The 25,012-nt window shown below is 36.1% G+C and overlaps 3 protein-coding genes across 5 annotated transcripts; 1 reads left to right on the top strand and 2 right to left on the bottom strand.

Moving 5' to 3' along the window:
* The first annotated feature begins 212 nt into the window (after nt 1–212).
* On the top strand, nt 213–10,137 carry LOC110895666. 2 transcript variants are annotated; one of them, XM_022142988.2, is made up of 14 exons: nt 213–352; nt 2,615–2,655; nt 3,483–3,531; nt 3,614–3,662; nt 4,263–4,333; nt 4,422–4,480; nt 4,881–4,988; nt 5,139–5,196; nt 5,699–5,835; nt 5,915–5,971; nt 6,474–6,571; nt 7,106–7,305; nt 8,113–8,224; nt 9,878–10,137. In XM_022142988.2, exons 2-13 carry the CDS (start codon nt 2,644–2,646, stop codon nt 8,190–8,192), a joined length of 978 nt encoding a protein of 325 aa, XP_021998680.1. In that variant the 5' UTR covers nt 213–352; nt 2,615–2,643; the 3' UTR covers nt 8,193–8,224; nt 9,878–10,137. The 2 variants fall into 2 exon arrangements, with proteins under 2 accessions (XP_021998680.1, XP_021998683.1); XM_022142991.2 differs by lacking the exons at nt 7,106–7,305; nt 8,113–8,224; nt 9,878–10,137 and adding an exon at nt 6,887–7,099.
* On the bottom strand, nt 9,680–15,461 carry LOC110895667. Its single transcript, XM_022142992.2, has 5 exons — nt 14,822–15,461; nt 13,242–13,341; nt 11,773–11,893; nt 11,584–11,679; nt 9,680–10,004 (listed from the first exon to the last, which is right to left on the bottom strand). The coding sequence occupies exons 1-5, from the start codon at nt 15,225–15,227 to the stop codon at nt 9,858–9,860; spliced, it is 870 nt and encodes a 289-aa protein (XP_021998684.1). The 5' UTR covers nt 15,228–15,461; the 3' UTR covers nt 9,680–9,857.
* Nucleotides 15,462–19,786: 4,325 nt separating this feature from the next.
* LOC110895668 (vesicle transport v-SNARE 12) lies at nt 19,787–24,418 on the bottom strand. Of its 2 annotated transcripts, none has more exons than XM_022142993.2 (6): nt 24,268–24,418; nt 23,747–23,880; nt 21,949–22,007; nt 21,676–21,864; nt 20,843–21,013; nt 19,787–20,104 (listed from the first exon to the last, which is right to left on the bottom strand). In XM_022142993.2, the coding sequence occupies exons 2-6, from the start codon at nt 23,841–23,843 to the stop codon at nt 19,952–19,954; spliced, it is 669 nt and encodes a 222-aa protein (XP_021998685.1). In that variant the 5' UTR covers nt 23,844–23,880; nt 24,268–24,418; the 3' UTR covers nt 19,787–19,951. The 2 variants fall into 2 exon arrangements, with proteins under 2 accessions (XP_021998685.1, XP_021998686.1); XM_022142994.2 differs by having other exon boundaries at nt 23,747–23,883; nt 24,268–24,388.
* Nucleotides 24,419–25,012: the final 594 nt, after the last annotated feature.

Genomic DNA, 25,012 nt, shown 5'->3' with positions numbered 1-25,012 from the left:
CAGATTTATTGGGTTTCCTCCTGAATTGGTGTATAGGCATTATATTGCCTAGTGGAGATGGATATGATCGGGTGGTTCTGCATAGGCATTATATTGCCTAGTGGAGATGGATATGATCGGGTGGTTCTGCTGGTGGCACGATGATACTCCAATGGTCCGTCAGTGATCCAAATTTGCTGTTCAAAAAAAATAAAAAATAAAAAAAATTAAAATTAAAATAAAAATAACCCTAAACAACTAAAGCAGCCGTCGTCCTCTTGTCTATCTCCCCTGTTGTTGGCTCCATCTTTTTTCATTCTACGATTCAGCAGGCAGGGCAGGGAAGGTAAGGTTCAATCAGCAGCAGCAGCAGGTATGCTTCGTTCGATTAGCCACCATCTCTTCTCTATTACATTTGAATTGTTTTTTCTTATGGTCGTCGGAAACGCGAATTGGATCGGACGAACCAAAACCAGCGAATTATGTGACTATGGTTAAATCTAACTACTGGTTTACAAAACTTATATTAAACTTCAAAACTATTATAGGACTCTTAATTATATACCAGAAAAAAAAGTGAGTTAGTAATTGAGTTGTCAACTGTGATTTGCCTCTAGTGTTTATGAACTATCTTATCTGTTGCTTTGTATTGATATGATCTTCTTGTATAAAAGAAAACCTATGCAGTTAATATCCGTGATATTTCGGTTATATCGGTTCCCTAGTCAAATATCGGTACCAATATTATTGGCGATATTGACCCATATATATCACCGATATTTGACCGTTATTTTACCGATATATCACTGAACTATTAGGGTTAAATTGCCATATATATAAATTCTGCATTATATTAAAATTACCGATATCTCACCGAGATGGTGAGATAACCTATATCTCAAATATCGGTCCTTGACAGATATCTGATATTTTACCGCATTAACTGCATAACGGAAAACCTATACAACTACAAGTTAGTAACTTCCAGACTCTGGTTACTTTGAGCTACTGGCTGTCATCATTTATCTGGTACACACATGACATACAACGGCGTTCTCATTTTCATGATCCCCTTGCGTGTTTTGTTTTATACTATCTATAAGCATGGGATGACTTATGAAGAGTTTTAGTATCAGCCTGTATTTTAAAATATACTGAGAAACCGTTAACTCCATTGGTACAAATAATAAAGTAATCGCTACCCTTAGGTTTTGGGTTGAGGTTCCTTTGAGGCAATGGATTTGTGAGTGGGTGGGTGTGCATCCGGTTTCTTGTCCAAGAAAATCCTGAATCTAATCAATCATCTTATTGTCCATGGTCCATAGTTGGAATAGTGAGTGTAGCGATCGCTTTAGCGTGCTGCGTAGCGTATAGGTCGAGGCTCGCTATTAGGGTTGTAGCGATAGATAGCGATATAGCAATTAAAGATAACTATAAAATAGTTGGATTTTAGGCTTTTGTTAAATATACATGTAAAATAGCATACATACCAAGGTATTTTGATATAATATACGTATAAATTTTAATTTTTTTTTTTCTAGTGTATCGCTATTTATAAAATAGCCGCCCGCTATTTATCGCTGTTCCCTATGTAGCATATTTGTCGCTATTCGCCATTAACAACTATGCCATGGGCACATGTTCGGTTTCTTCTTTTTGTTTTTTCTTTCTAAATAGTAACAATTTTTATTTCCTTTCATGCACATTTGCTTGTTGGTGATGAAGGTTATTAGTTTCTGTCTTTGATTTAATACATCGACCTGTTATCGGAATACTTCAACCTATTAGACATTTCTGCTGGAAAAGTGGTCATGTATGAACAGTATGCATTATTATGAGAAAAGATAGGGAAAGACCAGCAAAATGAGAAGGCTTGATGATGTAATCATAACAAAAAAAAAAGTGAGTTTGCTGCTGATAGGGTTGAGCAAAAGGAAAAACCCGTCCCTACCCGACCATTACCCGACCCGACCCGAGAACCGATCAAACATAAAATACAGAACCGATTCACTACCCTAAATATAGGGTCGGTTCCGGTCCATAGGTCCAAGTCGGGTTTCACCATGAAAAGAACCGAGAACTGACCCGACCCGATTTTATATGAAAAATTGGAACCGATCTAAATACCTAGGTACTTGGTTTCGGGTCGGGTTGGGTATATTTTCGGTTCGGTTCTCGGTTATTTTCGGTCCGGACCTAAAGTTGCTCACCCCTGGCTGCTTAATGGAAGTGTCTTAGTTTAGGCACAGGCAGACCCAAACTGACATGAGATAAGCAGGTTAGGCAGGATTTGTTAACACTTGCACCTCTCCGATGACGTGATCGGGGATATGATTTCGTGGAGAAAACGGATAAAGGTTAGGGTTTGTAGTGGGGCGTTTAGATCTGTTTTAGTTTTGCCGTTAGGACCTTCTCTTTTTCCTACGCCTTTCTTTGCCTTAGCTTTAGTTATTTCTTTTACGAATACGTGTTTGGGAGAGCGTAAGCGTATAGTTACTTTCAAGTTGGTTAGTGCTACTTTCTCTTTTCTCTCTTTTATGTGGCTAAAATTACTAGTATTAGTAGAGACACTACTAATTTTTGTATCAATTTTCTACTATTATTTGCTTATTAATTCTTCTTTATTTTTTTGCAGTAAGTTCTTATTGAGGATTCACCGATAAAATGGCAGAAGTGGTAACAATTTGCATTCTTTTAGCATTGTGTTCATGTCCATTTTGTTATATATCAATTGATATTCTATTTCAGTTTTGCATCATACATTGCATAATTGAAGTTTTTTTTTAAGAGTTAACTTCCATTTTGCTCCCTGTGATTTGGTCATTTTAACGGTTTTGCCCCAATAGTTTAAAAATAGCCATTTTCCTTCCTGATTTTTCTAATTTATCGTCATTTTGCTCCCCGCCTCTAACTCCATCCAAAAAATCCATTAACTAGAAGGGTATTTTGGTAATTTCATAGATAAAAGCAAGGGCATGTAAGTCTTTTCACCCAAATCAACCTATATTTGTTTATTTACATGTATATAAGTAATTTTTTTCTAATCCCCATCTTTCCAACCACTCTTTCTACCGGCCACAACCATCCACCACCACCTGCAACTACCACCTGCCGACCACGACTACCGTGACTTTTTAACTAAACGTTTTAATTTAGAGCCAGGGAGTAAACTACTGAAATACCCCTACTTTTCATTGAACGTTTTAACTGAGTTAGAGCCGGGGAGCAAACTGGCGACAAACTCGAAAGATCAGGGAGGAAAATGGCTATTTTTAAACTATTGGAGCAAAATCGTTAAACAGGGAGCAAAACGAAAGTTAACACTTTTTTTAATGATCTCATAAATGCTTTTGAGCTCCAGAAATTCCAAACACTCTTAAAACAAATATTCTCTTTCAAACTTATTCTAGCTTGACTACAATCATCTTTAAATTTTCTTCACTCGATGCATTTGACAATACAGCTGTTCTAACTTCTGTTTATATAATTTGGTTGTACCACAGGACTATATGCAGGAAGATGATATACATTTAGACACCACAAGGGCCAGATGTACATCTTATACTTTTTTTTTTGTTTGGATCAAGTTACTATTTTTTATGACTTCAAGAATCACACTTGTTTCCTTTGTCAGTTGCAAGTGTCCTCAAAAGGCATGCAGAACTCACCGAACGCCTTTCTAGGTATCAACCATTACAAATACTTAATATCAGTTTTCTAGCATATAATAATGTATTAATGTTTGACCTCTACTTCCAACCTTTATACCGTCAGTTTCAAATATTGCTTCGCTCATATGGAATATTTTACTTATATTATTATCAAGGTTTAAAAGAACGGAAACGAGTTTCGAGGCGTTTTCCCTTCGCCTCACGAGGCGTAAGCCTCGAGGCGAAACGAGGCGTAAGGCCGAGGCAGTATTAATAAATAAATATAAAAATTATATATATTATAAAAATAATGATAATACTAACTAATTGCATCATCAGATTCATCAAAATCATCAAAAACATACATAAAAAAGACATGAAATGCTTGAAATTGACACAAAGTCAAACATCAAAAACAACTATGAAAATCCAATGAGGCGCACCTGAGGCGCAACCTTTCTTAGCGCCTCAGCCCCTCTGAGGCGCATATGCAGTAAAAACCCCACGAGGCGCGCCTCAAACTCGTTTTTGGCCGTTTCGCCTCGAGGCGCACCTTGAGGCGCACGCCTCAAGCGTTTTTTAAAACCATGATTATTATTAATTTATGTTTTTTTTTAAATAAAAAATGATCAGGGATTCTGATAAAATGATTTTTGAGCGTCTACAAAGGGAATTTGAAGCTGCACGTGCATCCCAAACTCAAGGTAGGTATAGACGTATAGTTACATATTTTGTTTCTCCCTTTTGTTGTCACATTTTGGTTATTCTAAGATTGTCTTCCTTTATTCTCAGAGGTTTGTTTAGACAACGAACAGTGGAATGATGGGTTGTTAGCAACTATTCGGGAACGGGTGTGACTTCCTTTTCTTATTCATCTTAGGGGCTGTTTGTTTACCTCTTAATGAGTCTCTTAATGGTTCAGACCTCTTACTCTTACTGGTTCAGCACTTAATGGTTCAGACTGTTTGTTTCATGAGCAGAGGTCTGAATGGTTCAGACATTTGCCTCTGAATGGTTAAGATTTATACAAAGTCTGAATGGTTAAGACCTCTAATCTGAATTGGTCAGACATTTGCCTCTGAACGGTTAAGCATTATACATGCTCTTAATGGTTCAGACCTCTTACTGGTTCAGCACTTAACTATTCAGATGTTGCCAAACAGCCCCTTATATTGATATCCTATTTTTCCTAAATAAATACATATAATTAGCTCTGTTTGTTATAAAAAAATGTTTTTATTTTTATATCAGGTTCATATGGAGGCCGAAAGAAAGGCAATGCAGTCGTCACCTGTGGATGCAAGCATGCTGCCAATGTGTGAATTTCATGACAAAGTTACATATAAAGTTGGAAACAAGGTATTTCTTCTTCTTTTTTTGTGCAAAGTAACCAGTAACCACGCTATTTTCATGTTCTTAACAACTAGACCACGATTTTAATATATAGTTTTTGTTTAAATAGCATCTGGATGCCCGTCTATATGTTAACGTCCACGTCTCCTTTAACAGGTAATTTGCTGTTTGGAAGGAGCACGCATTGGCATACAATACGATACATTTTTTGCTGGTAAACAGTCGGATTTCATTTCTTATGTTGCAAACTTATAAATCATAACTCGTTTATCTTTAATTATAGAGTAAATTACAAAAATAGTCCTTTATGTATATCACTTATTGCAAACTGTGTCCTTTGTCTTCAATAATTACAGAAAACGTACTCGATGTTTGCAAACCCTTGCAAGTTATGTCCTTTAGCCCTAACTCAGTTAATTTTTGTGGTTAAATCTGACCAAATGGACCCCACATGAGGGTATTTTTGTGGTTAAATCTGAACAAATGGACCTCACATGAGAGTAAAATGACCAAAATACCCTCATGTGGGGTCCATTTGGTCAGATTTAACCACAAAAAATTAACTGAGTTAGGGCTAAAGGACATAACTTGCAAGGGTTTGCAAACATCGAGTACGTTTTTTTTGTAATTATTGAAGACAAAGGACACAGTTTGCAATGAGTAACATACATAAAGGACGATTTTTGTAATTAACTCTTAATTATATGGTTTTTTAGGTGAGCCACGTGAACAATATCACTGTGTTCTTGAAAGCAAGTCATTTCTTGAAAAGATGACCGTCCTTGAACACACTATTCCTTTCTTTTTGCCATTACGCGAAGCAGAAACCGATCTTTTATCTTCAAATGCAATGGTAATTCACTAATTCTAATAACACCCCTCAATTCATGTTGTTTTTTATAATCTTATTTAATACTTGTGTCTTTTTTCAGAAATTTATTGATCACATTGGAGAACTCTTGCAATCATATGTTGATAGACGAGAACAGGTAATTTTTTTTATATTTTACCAGGTATTTTAATTTTGAGTGAATTTCAAGGATTATCCTTTATCTTTATATCCATTTTCAGGCGCTGTCCTTTATGTTCAAAATTGACGAGTTTTGTCCTTTATGTTTTCATATCATACATGTTTTGTCCTTTAGGCTTAACCCAGTTAGTTTTTTCAGTTAAATTTGGTCATGTGCTTTGCACATAAGGGCATTTTTGTCAATTCAAAGGTAAGTTCAACGGCAGATTTACAGCTCAAAGCTTCTGCAACCTTTGAATTGACAAAAATGCCCTCATGTGCAAAGCACATAACCAAATTTAACTGAAAAACTAACTGGGTTAGGCCTAAAGGACAAAACGTGTATAATACGAACACATAAAGGACAAAACTCGTCAATTTTAAACATAAAGGACAGCGCCTGAAAATGGATATAAAGATAAAGGATAATCCTTGAAATTCACTCTTTAATTTTTGTATGACTGATTTTCTACTTGTTATAGGTTCGTCTTATAAAGGACTTGTATGGTAACCAGATCGGAGAACTTTATCATAGTCTTCCATATCATATGATTGAATTTTTCTTAGAAGATTTTGAATGGTTGGTAATTTCTTGTTATGCATTTACATATTTCTAATAGGGTAAAATGCCATTTTCGTCTCTGAGGTTTGGCTACTTTTGCGACTTTCATCCAAAGGTTTGTTTTTCCGCATCCGGATTCAAAAGGTTTGAAATTTTGCCATTTTCATGCAACTTGTTAACTCCATCTATTTTTTAACGTTAAGTCAGGGGTATTTTCGTCTTTTTAAACATTTTTTTTGTGATGATTAAAGGGTTTGGGTGGGGAGAAAGTCGCCGAGGTGGATCTATATTTCTTATAGTGTTTTTTGTTTTTTTTTAATTAAAAATGTCTAGAAAGACGGAAATGCCCCTCATTTAACGGAGAAATGGATGGAGTTAACGAGTTGGATGAAAATGGCAAGATTTCAAATCTTTTGGATCCAGATGCGGAAAAACCAACCTTTGGACAAAAGTCACAAAAGTAGCCAAACCTCAGGGACGAAAATGACATTTTACTTATTCTAATACATGATTTATATATGTGTAAATAATTAATTTGGCTAATTCTTGCAGCAAGGTGACGGTGAGTCTTAGATATGCAGACCTGTTGTCTATACTTCCAACTGGTATAAGTGTTGTGGCATGGCCCATGAGCCAATCAAAAAAGTCCCCAGCCAGGGGTAAAAAGGGAAAAGTAGCATTTGGAAACAACGCGGGTCCCATGCGTTTATTCTACGCAGAAGCTGCACTGCGCACCTTGAGTTTGCCTGAAGGTTATATTCTATCTCCTCGTTTGTTATTGTATATAATTAGTGATCTTAATTATAAACGGGTCACTTTGGGTTGTGCTTTATCTCAAATGGGCCAAACAAAGTTTAAATGTCATCTTAATAGCTATTTAACATCGAAATGTCAACGTACGAATCGGAAAAAACACTAAAAGACGAAATAGTAAAATGAAAAAAACAAATACCAGTTCTGATAATACCGATGCCGGTAACAATATTGTTCAGTTGGAGTTGGTTTGGTTCGTCATGTTAGCAAGAAAAAAAACACTAAAGGTGAAATACAATGAATAAAAGTAGAGGGACTAAACATATATATTAGCAAAGTTAAAGTAGAGGGGCTAAACATGTATATAAGAAACGTTAATTAATGGGGGAAAAACTATATTAAAATAGAGGGACTAAACATGTATATTAAGAAAGTTAAAGTAGAAGGACTAAACACGTTAATTACCAAAGTTAGGTGTAAAAGGAGTAATACTAAACATATATATATTAGCAAAGTTAAAGTAGAGGGGCTAAACATGTATATAAGAAACGTTAATTAATGGGGGAAAAACTTTATTAAAATAGAGGGACTAAACATGTATATTAAGAAAGTTAAAGTAGAAGGACCAAACACGTTAATTACCAAAGTTAGGTGTAAAAGGAGTAAAATTCACGTGACCAATCACAAGACAACAAGTGGCTAGGTCCATCGACAAAGCCTTTTTAAGTATATGAATTATTAGTTAATAATTCTTATTGGTTTGTGACTGACATCCATCCTCTTATTTGGATGTGGCGGTGTTGTAGCGTTTGCGGAGATCGTGTTGAATCTTGAGGAAGCTCTTGAACAAAATGTGCAACCCAAAGATCCTACTGCTTCTACTTGACAAAACATCAAGAAATTGGCTTGTAGTTGAAGGTAAAAAAAAAAAAGAAACAGATGTAGGCGTTTTGTAAATCTAATATTCGTTTATTTTATTTTCTTTTTAAGAATTTTCAAGTGGAATTCATTATTTTGAGCTTTTTTTTATCAAGCCCAGATGTAAAGTAGAAAAACGACTCATAACCAATCCACCTTAAAATTTTAAAACCTAAATTGATTGGTTTCCTAAAGCTGAAAAACCTAGAAATTTTGGTTTTAGTTCGGTATGAGTTCAAAACCAACTCATACACACCCCTAATTGCGATCATTAATCATTTATAGTTGTATTAAAAAAGAAACTACTAGTTACGAAAGGTGGTCAACCTAGGGGCGGCAATTCTTGACACGGCACGAAAAAAAAAGGTTTTGGGTCGACTATTACGTGGTTTAAAAAACGGTTCGTGTTCAGATTGACCCTTATTAAAAACAGGCCGCGTTCGGGTTGACCCTTATAAAAACGGGTTGATCCGTATCTAGACAAAAAAATTAAGATTATAATTTTTCTTCCATTTTATGTGGTTAGTCATGATAATGTTAGTTTTGTCACACCATATTACATACTTGTCACACTCATACTCACCATTAAACACGTTACCAATAACTTGCTTACAACCCAACAACCCGCTTATGGGTACTTTTATTAATCGAACAACGTAATTGGAACATTAATGAAGAAAAGTGGAGGAACTTGACGTGCACAATTTGTATTGAAAAATAGATTGTTTTATTATCTTGATAACAAAACCCCTCTATTCAAATGGAGTTAGTTCATTATGTTCATTTCTTTAATCAACAGCCATAACTACTCTAAAGGGGTAACTTTGTAGAATAGTAACCAAGTTTTAAAAGTGTTTCAATTAGGTCACTCAAGTTTCAAAAGTGTTCCAATCAGGTCACTCAACATTCATTTTTCATTAAAATTAAGAGGTTTTTCATCCATTTCATAAGTAACCATGGTGATGTGGATTTTTGTTTCTTTTTTCCCTTTTATATGATGCTAACTTCGAGTGATGACGTGGATTGTAACTTGTTTTTTTAATTTTTAATGTAATTAAAGTGTTTTTATTTTTAATAAATATAATTTCATATATTAAAATAATCCGACCCCAACATCTTATTCTTCATCTTTTTCTTGACACATAGAAAAAATGACATGACTCGATTTGAATGTTAAGTTATCTAATTTGGACAAAAACGATACGAGTGACCTAATTAGAACACTTTTAAAACTTGATTACTATTCTCTGACATTCCCCTTGTTGTTTGTTTTTGAAGTGTTGATCATGTTTGGACATGTTCTTTTTATGATTTTCTACAGACATGTCTTCTGTTTATGAGTGATGACTTTTATTTGAAAAAAAGGCTTCAAAGAGTTCTTTTTAAGAGACTGGAACCTTTTTGTAGGCCAAATACACTTACTTTAAATAACTACACTTGTTGATTAGAGAGCAATGATACATATGCGAAGCAAAAGTAAGTCGTGTTTTGGTGTAATAAACTGTTAATGGTCCTGCACTTCCATTAGCAAATGAATTGACGTTCAACTGTTTGCATCCCGCCTCATATGTTTAATCAAATTCTTTACTACTAATGAATGTGGATTTATATGTAATAAGATTTTGTTGTTTTGTCATATGAAATCCTCCTCAGGGTCTTGATCTTCAAGGGAGCGCTTCTTAGCACTTAAGTTGAGCTTAAGGCTTTCTGGTAGCGGAGGTGTTCTTCCTCTCCTAAACAAAACAGCAAGTGCCCTCATCTTCCGGCACATATCAAATACCTGCATCATTCAATTTCATTTTATGTATCAATCATTGCTTTTTTAACTTATAGTTACATTGGCATAAATCAAATTCCAATTGCTAACTAGCAACAGCTTATTTCACTAAAATGCAAAAGGCAGATGAACAGTCTTGATTAGCAATCCCAAACACCTTCTTGATACTTGAATTGTAATTACAAGTGGCAACATGGGCGGGTCAATGGGTCAAGACGTGTGCAAACCAAAATGTGCAATTTTCCATGTCCTTTTTAATAAGCAAGCTGCCATTTTCGTCCCTGAGGTTCGGCCACCTTTGCGGCTTTCATCCAAAGTTTGTTTTTCCACATCTGCGTCCTTGTGGTTTCAAAATCTTGTCATTTTCGTCTCTGAGGGCCAAACCTCGTGGGATTAGGGACGAAATGGCAACATTTTGAAACACGAGGACATAAATGCGAAAAAAACAAACCTTTGGATGAAAGTCGCAAAAGTGGCCAAACCTCAGGGACGAAAATGACAATTTACTCCATTTTTAATGGTCATATCAGGCTAACTGAATTATTTTCTATTTCTTTGTAGATAGTTAATGTGTTAGATGCAGTTACAAAGACTCTATTAATAAAATAAAATTATAAGCTTTTATATATAACGATTTACTAATAATTAAACATTATAAATACACTTTGGACGTGTCTGACCCGTTTGACCCATTTCCCATTCTTGGTTTTAAAAAGTGAGAGGCGCACAAAAGCTACGAGGTTTAAAAATGAGGCGCAAAGCGCAAAAGCGGTGGGCTTTTCGTACCCGAGGCGCAAGAAGATTATATATATATTTTTTATATATCCCATAGGTTTTTAGCATTCCTTATCCAAAATATAGTTATAACTAAGGTTTATTTATGATTTTACCTACATGTACAAGCCAAAAAAACCTATTGTCCAACACTTTCATGCATAAAAACAACATAAAACACCCAAAATACATAAGGCGCGCGCCTCAGACCTCAAAAAACCCAAAAAAATGCGCTTTTTTGCGCTTTGTGGAAAAAGCGCGCCTCAGTTACCCTGAGGCGCTGAGACCTGCGCTTTAGTGCGCCTAGGTGCGCTTTTTAAAACCCAGTTCCCATTTTTGCTAAATCTTTTTAGTTGACATGTTTGAGAAGAAACATAACCCAAATCTACCTATTTCATAAGGGAACAGGTTAAAATTGCAAACTCTAGTTAGCAAACAAAATTAAGTTAAAGAGTATAGTACACGGATGGTCCCTGTGGCTTACCAAAATTTTGGATTTGGTCCCTAGCTTTTCAAAAGTACATGGGTGGTCCCTATGGTTTGAACTTTGTAACGCATTTAGTCCCCACTTTTTTTTTCCAAAAGTACATGGACAGTCCCTGTGGTTTGCACTTTGTAACGCCTTTAGTCCCCAACTTGAACATGCTAAAACCTTTTAGATTTATTGGCTAGGGACTAAATGCGTTCCAAAGTGCAAACCACATGGACCATCCATGTACCTTTGGAAAGCTAGGTACCAAATCCAAAATTTTGGTAAACCACACGGATCATCCGTGTACTTTACTCTTAAGTTAATAATGATTCTTACCGATGAGGCTTCAACCTCCGCAACTCCTTCACAACCTTGGCCTCCGCCTTGCAGCAGATCACAATATTTTGCTGCTTCAGTCTCGTCTTCAAATACCTTTTGGTGACAAAATATCATAAGTTTATTTTGCGTGTATCATTTTATATCACGAGTTTCGAGTGAAAGTTAAGGTAAAGGTGGACAACTTACAAGCACTCCATCTCTCACGTCTTCAACAAGCATCTGGAACTTGGTGGCACTTGGTTTCTTTGTTTGATTTCTCAACTTGCGTCCTTTGGAAAACAGCATCCCGAGTTCCCTTTCAACTTCACTGTTATGCAAACCATGTTAAGAGGTTGCTAGATGGGTGGGTCGGAGAACGGGTCATAACAGGTTTGCGTTAATTATAATTACAAAGGATTAGTACTACAATGGTTATCCAGATATATGGATAACAACGATTTCGGGGGTTGTGTGCACTAAATATAGACTTTGGACCGAGTTTTAACCCGTTTGCCTTGTTCCCCTTTTAGCTAAATTTTCAGATTTGGCCCATTTGACCCATATAACATATAGCACAGCCCGTTAATAAGTAAATGGGTCAAAAATGCCACCTAAACATTTATTTATTGAATTGCCTGTTGCACACAAAGAGAGAAAAAGATGCTAAAATACAAAGAAAAATGAGGCAAAAAAATAATCCCAGCCTTGGTTTTAAAATGCGCGATGTGCTCCGATGCGTTTTGATCCCAAAATCTGATGCGTAATGCGCACGCATCACGTATGCTAGGCATTTATTATTTAAAAGATTATTTATAGATAATATTTTTGCTTGTTAACTTTAAGCACTAAAAATCTAGAGATTAAAACAAATAAATACAAAAAAATATCTCTAGTACCATCAAAGAAGTTCAATATAAAAGAGTAAATTACGTTTTTGGCCCCTGTGGTTATATCATTTTAACTATATTAGCCCAAAATAAGAATTTTTAACATATCTGCCCCCATGGTCTCTATAACTAACCATTTTGGCCCCTAAGTCTAGAGATCATGGGGGCCAAAATGGTTAGTTATAGAGACCATGGGGGACAAAACAAAATGGTTAGACTTAGGGGCCAAAATGGTTAGTTATAGAGACCATCGGGGTAGATATGTTAAAAATTCTTATTTTGGGCTAATATAGTAAAAGTGATATAACCACAAGGGCCAAAAACGTAATTTACTCTAACCATAATAAGCCTTGAACTCTTATGTGTGCAAGTAGTCTATGCAAAAGGTACATGAATCTATGTAGGAACTCGCTTAAGAACTTCATCAGCTCATTGTACAAGCTTATTAAGCACATTGTATAAGCTCATTGCCTCATTGTACATTTTTACTCTATAGTGGTCGATTATAGAAAAATGTGCGCATCAGGATGCATCATGCAAGCGCATTTTGTGATTTAGAGCGCACCATCCTCGCATCATGTAATCGCAGCGCATCGTATCACCTAATGCGCTAGCGCATCGCGCATTACGCACTCCTGATGCGCGCACTTTAAAACCAAGATCCCAACTTTCTAGAATAGTAGAATCTGTTTATTTTGTTGTGCTAAGTCGACAAATATACCCTAGGAGAAGGTGGTGCAAGCGCAAGACATACAAACAATTGCATTGATAAGAAAACGGAAGTCACACCTGCGATTCATTCGGGTTTTCATCGTGCAAAGCTGGTTTTCCCTGCGGGTTAATACATAGACGGCTTTTGAATCTTCTCTCCATGGGTTGGCTTCCAATACTGAATCAATAGGGCGTAAAAAGAGATATTATTAGATTGGGATTATCTGCAAAATGTTCAATATGGACTTATGGAGGATAATCGACAAATAAGCAAACTAAAACAAACGATATGCACATGGATACATCAATCCATTGCCTATCATTGTAGTTTATTTCCATAACTAATAAAAGAGAAGAATATGCAAGTGAGGCAGGGGGAATATAAATCTGGAAACTGATTTTTCTTTTCTATTCTTTAATAAAATAAGCTCGTAAACAAATTTATTTTTCCCGAATTACATGGGAACAACTTTAATGAACTCCTAAATATCCAAGGAAATAGTTATAACGTGACTGCTCTATCTAGGTTTTAATAAGCGTGAGGTACTCCGAGGCATTTAGGTCCTGAAAGACAATGCAAAAGTTTCACGTAAGCAAGGCAATGCGCTACGTACAACCTAAAGTTGCATCTCTCTCATCTCGTTTACATATCAACCTTATTCATCAAGTAAACCATTTTAAATCTTTCATTTTTTGGTCGTATTCACATATCAGCCTCTTCCAAACCCGATTTTGAGCAGATTTGACCCACATATGCAAGATGTGCAGCCTCATACCCTGAGGTGTATTTCCCACCGCCTCATACGCGCTTTGTAAAACAAAGCACTGTGTTAACATGTCTACACTCTACTTAATTCCTCTTCTATGTAAATTTAACATCTTTTTTGCTCAAGTAATACATAATAACCAAAATAAACAAAGAATCAAAAAATACAAACTGTTCAAGTTAAATATAACTTGTAAAAAGACACTTTCACTTTAACTTCCTTATATCAACAGTTTAATACAATACAATACAAAACAAAACAGTGGAGTATTTTATTTGCAAAACTAGAATATAAAATATTTACTTATTCAACTAACTGTACTTAATTTTTAGTTTAAGGGTATGTTTGGCAAAAGTAGCTGGTGGTGGAAGCTGGTAGCTGGTAGCTAGTAGTTGTAGCTGGTAGCTAGCAGCCGCAACTTTTTAGATATATTTGGTGTTTGGCAGAGTAGCTGAAGCTTTTAATAAAATGTATAAAATGACTAAAATGGATATAACTAAAATTTAAAAAGTTTGTACATTAAAAAGTTTATTATCTTTAGAGGTCAAAATAGTCATTTTTTTCCCTAAAAGCTTGTAGCTCCTTGTAAACGCTACTAGTAGGAGCGTTCAACCAAAAGCTTCAAGCTTCTAACCTAAAAGCTTCAAGCGCCGTCAACCAAACCAGACTTTTTATTAAGTAGGATCTTTCTCTTAAAAGCTTAAAGCTAGTAGCTCTTAAAAGTTTGATGCTAAACATACCCTAACTACATCCAGCATGATTTTAACAAAAACAAAAATTAAACTAAGACCGATGCCAAACATACCCTAAAATTCATTTCAAACTTTACATGTTGCCTTATGCAGTTGCAGCAATTAGATGCAGAATCAACACAATCAAATTGAATAATACCATCATAACTGCTGCTATCAAAAGTTTGTTGAAGATGACGTCGCATGTCGTAAGCACGTGACGAAACTTGCTCAACAAACTCATTAGAAGAGCCAGGAATCGTTCCGTCCAATCGTAACGCCTTATCCACCTCATCGTCGTCATCTTCTCCGTTATCCGATCCTCCTCGGTTCCCGACGGCGTTCAATTTACCGTTAATTCTGGTTCCAAACGGTTGTAATTGTAACCTAGGGTTTGAAGGAGTCACGAGGGGAGACACTGAACGAGAAGGATTCCGGTGATCGGAATGAAGGCATGAAGTAGGATAGGAAGATGAAGATGATCGGAGGAAGAGTCTCCGGCGGTGGTGGTGGTGGTGGAAGGGGGGTAGGACGATTGAGGTGGATACGGAGGAGAGAGATTCCATTGTAGAGATGCGTATTAGGTGTGTGTGTGTGTGTGTGAGGCGTGTGGGGGTTTGTATAAGTATATATATACAGAGGAAGACAGTTGGGGGCGATGGCGGACGACGTGAACGACTGAAAGACCACCGGAGTGAAACGAAAGGAAGTTGGTTGGTGTAGATTTTTATGTATGCAGACGACTCACGAGTCAAACTCCAAACCACCGAAATTTTACAAATCAACGACAACTAGAATATTTGTTAAAATAAAAATAAAACACACCCACACACACCGGATTAGGGATGGGCAAATGGTAACCGGTACCGTACTGAACCGAGTACATTTTCGATACCGACTTTTGAGATTTTCAGTATCGGTTTTACCCTCAAATACCGGTACCGAATCGAACCGTACTGTACCAGGTATATTTGGTACCGGTACCCACTTTTGGGGATTCTTGGTACCGGTACCGGTTCGGTACCAATCGGTACCGAGCTCATCCCTGCTTCGAATAGTTTTTTTTTTTTTTTGGTTAGCATGGTGAGTAAGATGGAGGGGGCATTTTCCCTCTACAAAACCCGAACCCAAGTTGAACCCAATTTATAGTCAATCCGATTTGAACCATTTTGGGGTTGTACCCAGTTTGGATATTTTTTAGCCACATTGGTTTTAATCCGGCAATTTGTAACCCGCATAACACAACCCGATTTGTCAAACCAGTTTGAACCGTATTTCATGAGCCCGCTCAATAAACAAGTAAACAAACTATGTTATGTTTCAAGGGATAAATACTGATTGTAAAAGTAACTTGCTAGTAATTTTTTTCGTGACAATTGATACCAACTAGTCAACTAATTTTTTTATTACATTGTGATTGTTTTCTTATAAGCAAAACATTATTTTAATATTTTACAATTCTATGACAGAGACTCAATTCTTAGTCTCCTAATCTCCCACCTAAATGCAACTAATACAAAACAATTCTACGACACAGACTCAATTCTTATGATATTGATATTATGATTTAAATAAAAAAATATATAATACGCTTTTAGTTATTATGTTTAGAGTAAATTACAAGTTTTGTCCTTTATGTATGTCCCAAATTGCAGGCGCTGTCCTTTAAACCGAAACTTGACAGGCGGTGTCCTTTGTGTTTTCAAAATCTTGCACGTTTTGTCCTTTAGGCCAAACTCAGTTAGATTTTTTAGTTAAATCTGGTCATGTGCAATGCACATGAGGGTATTGTTGTCATTTCATCTCTTCAGGGACTATTGTGTAAAAACATATGTTTAGGGACTAGTTTGCAATAAATTAAAAAATAAAAAAAATATATATAATATCTCATCTATCTCTCACAAGTTGAAGTCCCTCTCTCTCTTCTCTCTCTCTCTCTCTCTCTCTCTCTCTAACATAACCAGTCACCAAATCACCACCGCCATAGCCTCACCGTCACCACCCCCAAATCACCAACCACCGACACACCACCGCCATAGCCCCACCGTCACCACCGCATGTGATTTTTTTCTGGTTTTGAGATCGGATCGGAGATCGGAGACGGTGACACAGGTCTGTGATCGGAGCTGGTGCAGCTGTCGCTGAGCAGTGTGGCGACGTTGTCATTCGTTTCGTTATCGCAGTTTGTGAGGGTTTATGGGTTGAGAAGGTTCTTGTTCTTTGATAAGCTTTGTGATGAGAGTGAGATTGTGAGGAAGGGGTATACCGATCAGCTTAATGTATGAGGTTTGTTTGTTATGATTGATAGAATTTTGTGTGTTTTGTTGTGAATTGATGAAATATTTTCAATGAAGTTCTGCTTTTAGAATTGATGATAAGAAGATAACTGGTTGCGTTAGGTTTTATGTTGTTTGTGGATTTTTTTGGTACGGTTACTTGAGGTTTAGATCTCTGGTTAGGAGTTGAATTGAATGTCACTTTGGTTTAGGTAGAATTTATGAAACGAAAATAACTGTTTTTGTTAGGTTTTATGTTGTTTTGCATAATTGAAATTTGGGGTTTTTATTTATGAACGATGGTGGTGGTTGTAGATGGATGCTTATGGTGGCGGTGATGTGTGAACGGTGGTGGAAAGTGGTGACAGGTTATATTAGAGAGAGAGAGAAGAGAGATAGGGACTTCACTAGATTGTTATGTTGGGCGGTTTAAGGTGTGTTTGATGGTGGCGGTAGTGGTGGTGGTGGCGGTGGTGGTGGTGGCGGCAGTGGAGGGTGGTGGTGATGGTGATGAAGGGTGGTGTGATGGTGGTCAGTAATTTACTCTATATAATAATAATAATATTTTAATTTTTTTTGTTTTATTTTTAGATAATATTAAATAAATGGGGTAGAAAGATTAAAATGCCCTTGAGTGACCAGATTTAACCAAAAAATCTAACTGGGTTTGGCTAAAAGGACAAAACTTGCAAGATTTGGCAACATAAAGGACACCGCCTTTCAACTTTTTGGCTAAAGGACAGCGCCTAAAATTTGATGTAAAGATAAAGGACAAAACTTGTAATTTACTCTTATGTTTATTATATTTTGTAAGAAAAAAGTTAATAGGGTTGAACCCGGTTTGAGAGCCCAACCCGATCCTACCCAACCCGAATTGGTTTCATAGCGTTAAGTTTTACAAACCACCAACCCAGGATGAACCTACAGTTTCACTATCAACCTGGTTTGACATTTTTAACCTTCACAAACCGGTTTAAACCTGATTCGGGTTAAAACCCTAACCCGATTTGTGCACCTCTAGACAAGGGTAAGGGGAATTTTTTGTTTTATTTTTTTATTGTAATTAGAAAAACATTAATCACCATCATCTTCCATTCAACCCACCAATCACCATCATCCTCCATTCAACAACCACATGCCCCGTGCTCGTCGAAATCTTTAAGCCCCTTTGGGGCCACGCCCATCCACGCCTAGCACGGAGTGGTGGAGAGGCTCCCCCCCCTGTACACCCCACATCAAATAGTCTTAACACCACATACAGTAATGCATACACTTTGCAACCGCTTAAGCTATGAGGTATGGTCACCAATGCATACACTAGTGACCACTGTATCATCATCCTCCATGTTAGTGTCACATTAGCATCCTCTTTGATCATCTCTCCTTCACTATCTATAGGGATGGCAATGGGTCGGGTTTGGGACGGGTTTAGGTAATCCCAAACCCAAACCCGGTTAGATAAGCTTGTCCCAAACCCGTCCCAAAACCCGCCGGGTTTCTAGCGGGTAAATACCCATCGGGTATCGGGTATACCCGCGGGTTTCGGGTAAACCCATTAATTTAAAAAGATTACTCGTTGGCTATACTTATCTCAAAACTCATTGGGTATTTATCGGGTATCTACTAACCGGTTACATTTTGTATTGTTACTATAAAAATATATATCAAATAACTACAATATATACGGAATAAAATACCTATATGGTGGATGTATCATATATATACATATTTAATAATATAAAAGAAATTATATCGGGTAAACGGGTACACTTTATCGGGTAATTGGGTCGGGTAAACGGGTATATCACTAAATCCCAAACCCGTCCCAAACCCGCGAAAAAAATAAAAACTATTCCCAAACCCGTCCCAAATGTGTCGGGTTTCGGGTTTACCCACCGGGTTCGGGTTTGATTGTCATCCCTAACTATCTACGGATGTGGTCACCATCCCCTCCATTCTCCATTCAAATCAATTATATATATATTATCGGCAGATCGTGGAGATCACCACAAACGCAACAACCATGGTAAGGGGGCGACGTTTCACTAGCGACCACGAAGCCACCTTAGCTTCATGAACTGCTCCATAACACCACACCTGCCTTTCCCACTAGGATGTTCCTTTGAGGGAGATAGTTGAAGAGTTGATATTAAAAAGTTTACATTGGTTGTCTCAAAGAACGAATTAAATGTCATCTGATTTTTAACGACAAACTAGCATATTCCTAAATACTATATTTTAACCATAATGAGAAGTGAACCCTCACCACTTAGATATGATTAGACGACTACAGGCCTTTTTGATTAGTAAATATGATTAGTTTTTCCTTTCTAAATTTTTTAATAAATTTATAATCTATTTTTTATAATATTTTAATACTTAACAAATTTAATAATCATTTTATTATTTATATTTTTATGCAACTTAGTTTTCAATAAGATTTATATGAAAGTACAAAAAATAAATAAACAAAACTTTGTATCTAGATTTTTTAAGCATTAAAATTAAATCATGATGGATAAAAAAAAAAAAAAACTAGTTGTATGTTAAATATAAAAACTAAAAAAGAATTTAAATTTGATGTTTTTTCAATTTCAACTACTTTAAGATAGTAAAAAAAGTAACCCCTTTATCTTTAGGAAGCATATAACATTTATCTTTATAACATTTGCCTAATGACCCATCTTCCTCTTCTGGAACCCTATCAACAGTTGTGGTATGAGTCGAATTATACTTTATACTTTTGTTTGCTCGTTCAAGTTCTTTTGAGATAGCCAAAACCCCATTATTAAAAAATAAAAAAAGTTCACAGATGTCATCAACTAAAAAAAAGCCTCTTTTGCAAAAAGTTCACACAACATAACCAGATCATGTTTGAAAAGAAATCAAAGTTAATATTCATTATACAACGAAGGTTCAAACAAGAGATGGTTTCTAAACAACCAACCAAACACAAGGTTTAAAACAACAATATGTTTGATTATGTACATCCAATATGGTAAAATGTGATTTTGCTAATGAGAAAGCTTGTAATACAAGATAAGGATGATTGCAAGCACAAGGGCTCCAATCAAAGATGCAAGGATCCATTTGTTCTTGGACATCCTTCTTGACATTGATGTCAACACTTTCTTGCTCTTATCAATGGCATCATCTACACCATGGAGCTGACCAAACATGTACAACAAGTGTTACAAATATCAACACATGCAAAAAAGAAAAGAGTAAATTACGATTTTGACCCCTGTTGTTATATCACTTTTACCCTTTTAGCCCAAAAAAGAATTTTTTAACATCTGAGCCCCATTTTTTCTAACCCTTTTGGCCCCTAACACTAACCCCATCCATTAAATGTTAGGGGCCAAAAGGGTTAGAAAAAAAGACGTTAGGGGCCAAAAGAGTTAGAAAAAAGACATTGGGGGCTTAGATGTTAAAAAATTCTTTTTTGGGCTAATGTTGGTTATTGATGTGAGGAGAGATGAACGACGAATCATGACTCATGATATGAAGATGTTTGGTTCTTTTTGTTTTCACTATAGGTAGCAATTTCGACCCATTTACTTTGTTAATGGGTCGATTTTGGTTGAGTTTTATCTTAAACGGGTCGAATAAAAAGGTTAGCTAAAAGAGGATCTGGTCAAACGGGTGGAACGATTGAAAGCCTATTTTCAATGCACACAACTTCTTATAGGTTGCTTTTATTAAAACTTTAAGATTATTATTGTAATCATAATTAACACATTAACTACTTGTACAAAGTTAAGAAAAAGGACTAAGTGTGTTTGTGGGTCAACCAAGCTAACTTTCACCCGCAACCATTTTGACCCGTTATCCAACCCACCCAACATTCTCACCCACTCATTTAGTGCCACAGGATACTAAAACATTTGTAGCTTATAGAATACCTTTGCATGAGAATTTAAGAGAGTTTCTCGTTGTTGATGCAAATCTTGAAGAATTGAAACTCCGAGTTCCTCTGTTTCAAATACAGCTCTCCTACTTTCCTTAATTCTGTCACTAGATTGATTTAATCTCTCCGTTGACATTGTCAGTCTTTCTCGTTGATCTGCAGATGCCTGTAATATTATATATAAGTGAAAACATATTCGGATGTATATATTTTAAATGAAACTCATTAATTCAAACTCCATTAGAACATATTTGGTCAAAACTCAGGAACTTGTTTATTCAGTAGTTCGCATGAACACTGAATATCTACGAATCAACCTCCTAGATCTTATACGTATCTTATCATTGCATTGTTTGTTTAACCATCTTGAAGAAAAACCAGATTCACATGTCAATTGACCATAAAAGAGATGAATTAGATATTTTCATTTTAAGGGAGATAAAACCTTCGGGATAGTATATGATGAAATGAGATACAGGTCATTACAATCTATCGAAAGTATTGTTTGTAATGCATAAATAAACATCTTAATGAAATTAAATCAATAAGTTAGGATAAAAATACATTTTATAACGAGAAAAAAATTTGTCAAAAATAAAAAATTAGAATGGATGTAATACCACAAAATCTCAAATATAGTTTGAAAACGGAATCCTTGGTTAATATAAAAAATAACAGAAGAAATATTAATCTTAAAATTAACTTTTTAACATTATGTTCGTGTATATGCAAATTAAACATATAGGAAACAATATATAGAGAGTAAACTAAGAACTACAGTTTTCAACCTAGTAAAAATACAACAAAAGTTAAAAACAGTAAATTTACCATGTGAGCATTGGCCAATCCAGACTCAAGTAATTCCTCATGTGCGGTTTGACTGGATTTAGCAGAAGCAAGTTTTTTGACTTCCCTTTTCAATTTGGTCAAATCAGATTTATATTCACGAAGCTTCGCAAGTAGCATTGCTTTCACACCTGGCTGCAAACTTCTTGCCTCAAGATCCATTTTTCTTATCTGGAACAATTTGTCACATGCAAATTATAAACCAAAATCATCGAAAGCTTTGCAGAAAAATAAAGTTAAATGACTAATTATTACCAGAACGTCTGCCTCATCTAATCCAGATTGTAGTTCCGTTATCTCTTTGCTTTTTTGCTCTTCGTATCATCACAATTACAAGTAAAAAATCAGTTTCCAATGTAAGCAATATAACACGGATTACAGCATGATATTGCTTTCACAAGTGAGAGCGAGTTTATACATCCAAGCTCAGCATTCATTCCCACATCAAGACAGTTCGTGAATTTAAAATCAGAAGTGTATGATTATTAGTCAAATGCCTAAGATACCCTTGAGACGTGTTTTATACACACTAATTAGATGTTAAGTGGACCTTCAAACATTATTGTTATCACATTTAAAAATATGTTGATGTCCTAATATGATGTTGATTATGTGTTATGATGTACTATTAGTATATCCTCTACTAACAAACATTCCATGTATATAACTACCCTGCAACATGAACAGTGTACAAAAACAATAAGTAAAAAAACTGTTATTGCTTGATCCCGCATTCCCGCTATCTAATCATGTTTAAGATGGCTGAAAGCCGAAGAATCATTACTCAAAGTAAGGCTACTGAAGCAAATAAGCAAATTAGAGCGTTTGGATGAAGAAAAGTGCTTATCTTTGCTTATTTTAGAATGAAATAAGTTGATTTCGATAAAAAGTTTTGAGATTGCTTCTTTCATCCTTAGTATCCTTGGCATACTACAAAATTATACGTTTACACTTCGTGTGAAATAAGTTGTTTTCAATAAACTTATTGACTTCTGCTTAGTGCTTAACTGCTTATAACAAAGTTATATATGGCTGCTGGGCTTCATAACAAATCTGAGCCTGGTCCTTCCTTTGTCGGGCTTAATGAATTTAAGCCATTAAAGGCTAATGGGCCTAAAAAAGATGCTATCTCAGCTGTGGGATCGGCTGGGTTCTCAAAACTGGGCTCAGGTGTAACGCAGGTTGGCCCAGTTCAGCCTATACCGGATCCATTAGCTGGGGATTTTTCTTTGGATCCAAAGATGGGCTCAACTTCGGCTGCTGGCCCATCAACGCAATCTTAAAGGCTGGCCCATCAGTTTTGGAGCCTATTATGAAACAGAAAGTGGGCTCGCAAGCTAAAGCCCAAAGATCTTATGGAAGTGGCTTTTATGATGTTTCAAAGAATTCGTTCGGGTCACAATCTGGGCCGACATGCAACACTACGAATAGTTTTGGTACGTCACGGGATGAAGAAGATTGTTTCGATACCGAGCACGGGTTGTGGGAAAAAGAAATGTTAATGGTTCGTAAATTCTATGAGACAAGTACGCAACCACCGGATGAGGTATTTTCTTCATGGTCGGAAAAATTGAAGGCTTATTACTTTATGCTTACAAAATTTGACCCGGTGAAGGAAGCTATGGTTGAAACAAATGTTGAAGATGAAATAGAGGTTGAATCCGAAACGGATGAGTCGGCTAGAGACCTCGCTTGTGGAGTTTAGCTTCTTTTCATTTTTTGTTTGGTGTTCTTTGTATGTTGGTTTGTCGTTTTGTGTTCTTTTGTTGAGATTTGGTTTTTAGGCGAGTTGCCGTGGCCAAATGCTCTTTGTTTGTAATCTCGTTTTTGAACATTATTAATAAAAGGTTTGCCCGGGGGATTCCCTCGTTTCCCAAAAAAAAAAGTTATATATATAATCCATAACTAACACCCCCCGAACATCAAACTAAACAAAAGAATGATAATCTACAGATCAAAATAATAATATAACTATATAACATAATCTTAATTGGAAGAAAATACACACAAACATGTCAAAATCTGTTAAAAAAACCGCTAAAACGACAAATACCTTCATCAAGAACCGAACCAGCCGCGTTACATTTTCTCGACAAATTTGTAGACAGCTCACAATATTGCCGCTCATATCCTTCAAACACCTCACTCATCTCTGTCTATCTTCTACAAAACACCCTCACTTACAACCTGCTTCAGATCCAAACAATAATCACAACACAGTCATATCCTAAATTCACAAACTAACTGAAAACTACTTTACAAATCCAAATCCAAATCATATTCATTAAATCAAATTGAATCAAAAGGATCGTTTACACAGATCCGTGATATTAATCTCGATTATAATCTAATTAACTAGCTATTAACATTCACTGAAAGGATAAATCGGTATAACTGAGACTGAATTTTGCTATAATCGATCAGAATTTGAAATTTAAAACCCTAATTTGTGATCTAGTCGATTATAGAGGATTAATTGATGATAAATGGTGAGATTGAACAGGAAATTGAATTGGTTGCATCGATTGGATTGAGATTATATGGAGTGATTGAAATCGTAGATCGAATACTTACAGAGATGATGAGTCGTTTGAGAAGAAGATGTTGGTGAAATGATATTCGTAAATGTCAGTTGTTGAATGGTACCTTCTCGGGGGGTGGGCACGTATTATTGGGTCCGCAGGGTAACGCCGGTACCATATTGTGTTACCTGTTTTGGTGAGATATAAAATTATCCGGGAAAATTACCAAAATGTTTGTTGACCAAGTGCATTTACAAATTTGTCATGTTTCTGCGTTTTTGGAAGGTCCTCCCAGGCTCGGAAGCGTCCGTCATTCATGTTGAAGCGTCCATTTCGTTCAGGCTGACATGTGTCCCACACGTGTCCGACAATGTTCAAGCGTCGGTGGCCGACACATCATAACAAAAAAGTATATTTATGTGTCCGGCTTTGTGTTTCGCTGACGCATCATCTCTTCCTAAAAGTTTTGGCTCCCAGACGCTTCGAACGGCTTGCCGACGCTTCCTCTGATGGCTTCGTCGACGCTTCCAATGGCTTGGCCGACTATTTGAATTGTTTGGCTCGGCTGATTTCTCTAATATATATTTTGTTGTATTTTTATTATATCAAACATAAATTTTTCCAATGTAAAAAAATTATAACCTACAAATATTAGTTAAATCTAAGTTTTTAAATTTTGAGCCTATATATACTAGCCCAATGTCCATTAGTGTGTATGAGCATGATGGCAACCGGGAGGCGTTCCAGTAACATACCGGAATCAGTAGAAAACACTATTTGGGTCAATCAATAAGCAA

The sequence above is a fragment of the Helianthus annuus genome, chromosome 12, assembly GCF_002127325.2.
Source record: "Helianthus annuus cultivar XRQ/B chromosome 12, HanXRQr2.0-SUNRISE, whole genome shotgun sequence".
Classification (NCBI taxonomy): Eukaryota; Viridiplantae; Streptophyta; class Magnoliopsida; order Asterales; family Asteraceae; genus Helianthus; species Helianthus annuus.
This window is presented reverse-complemented; position numbering and strand designations above follow the sequence as displayed.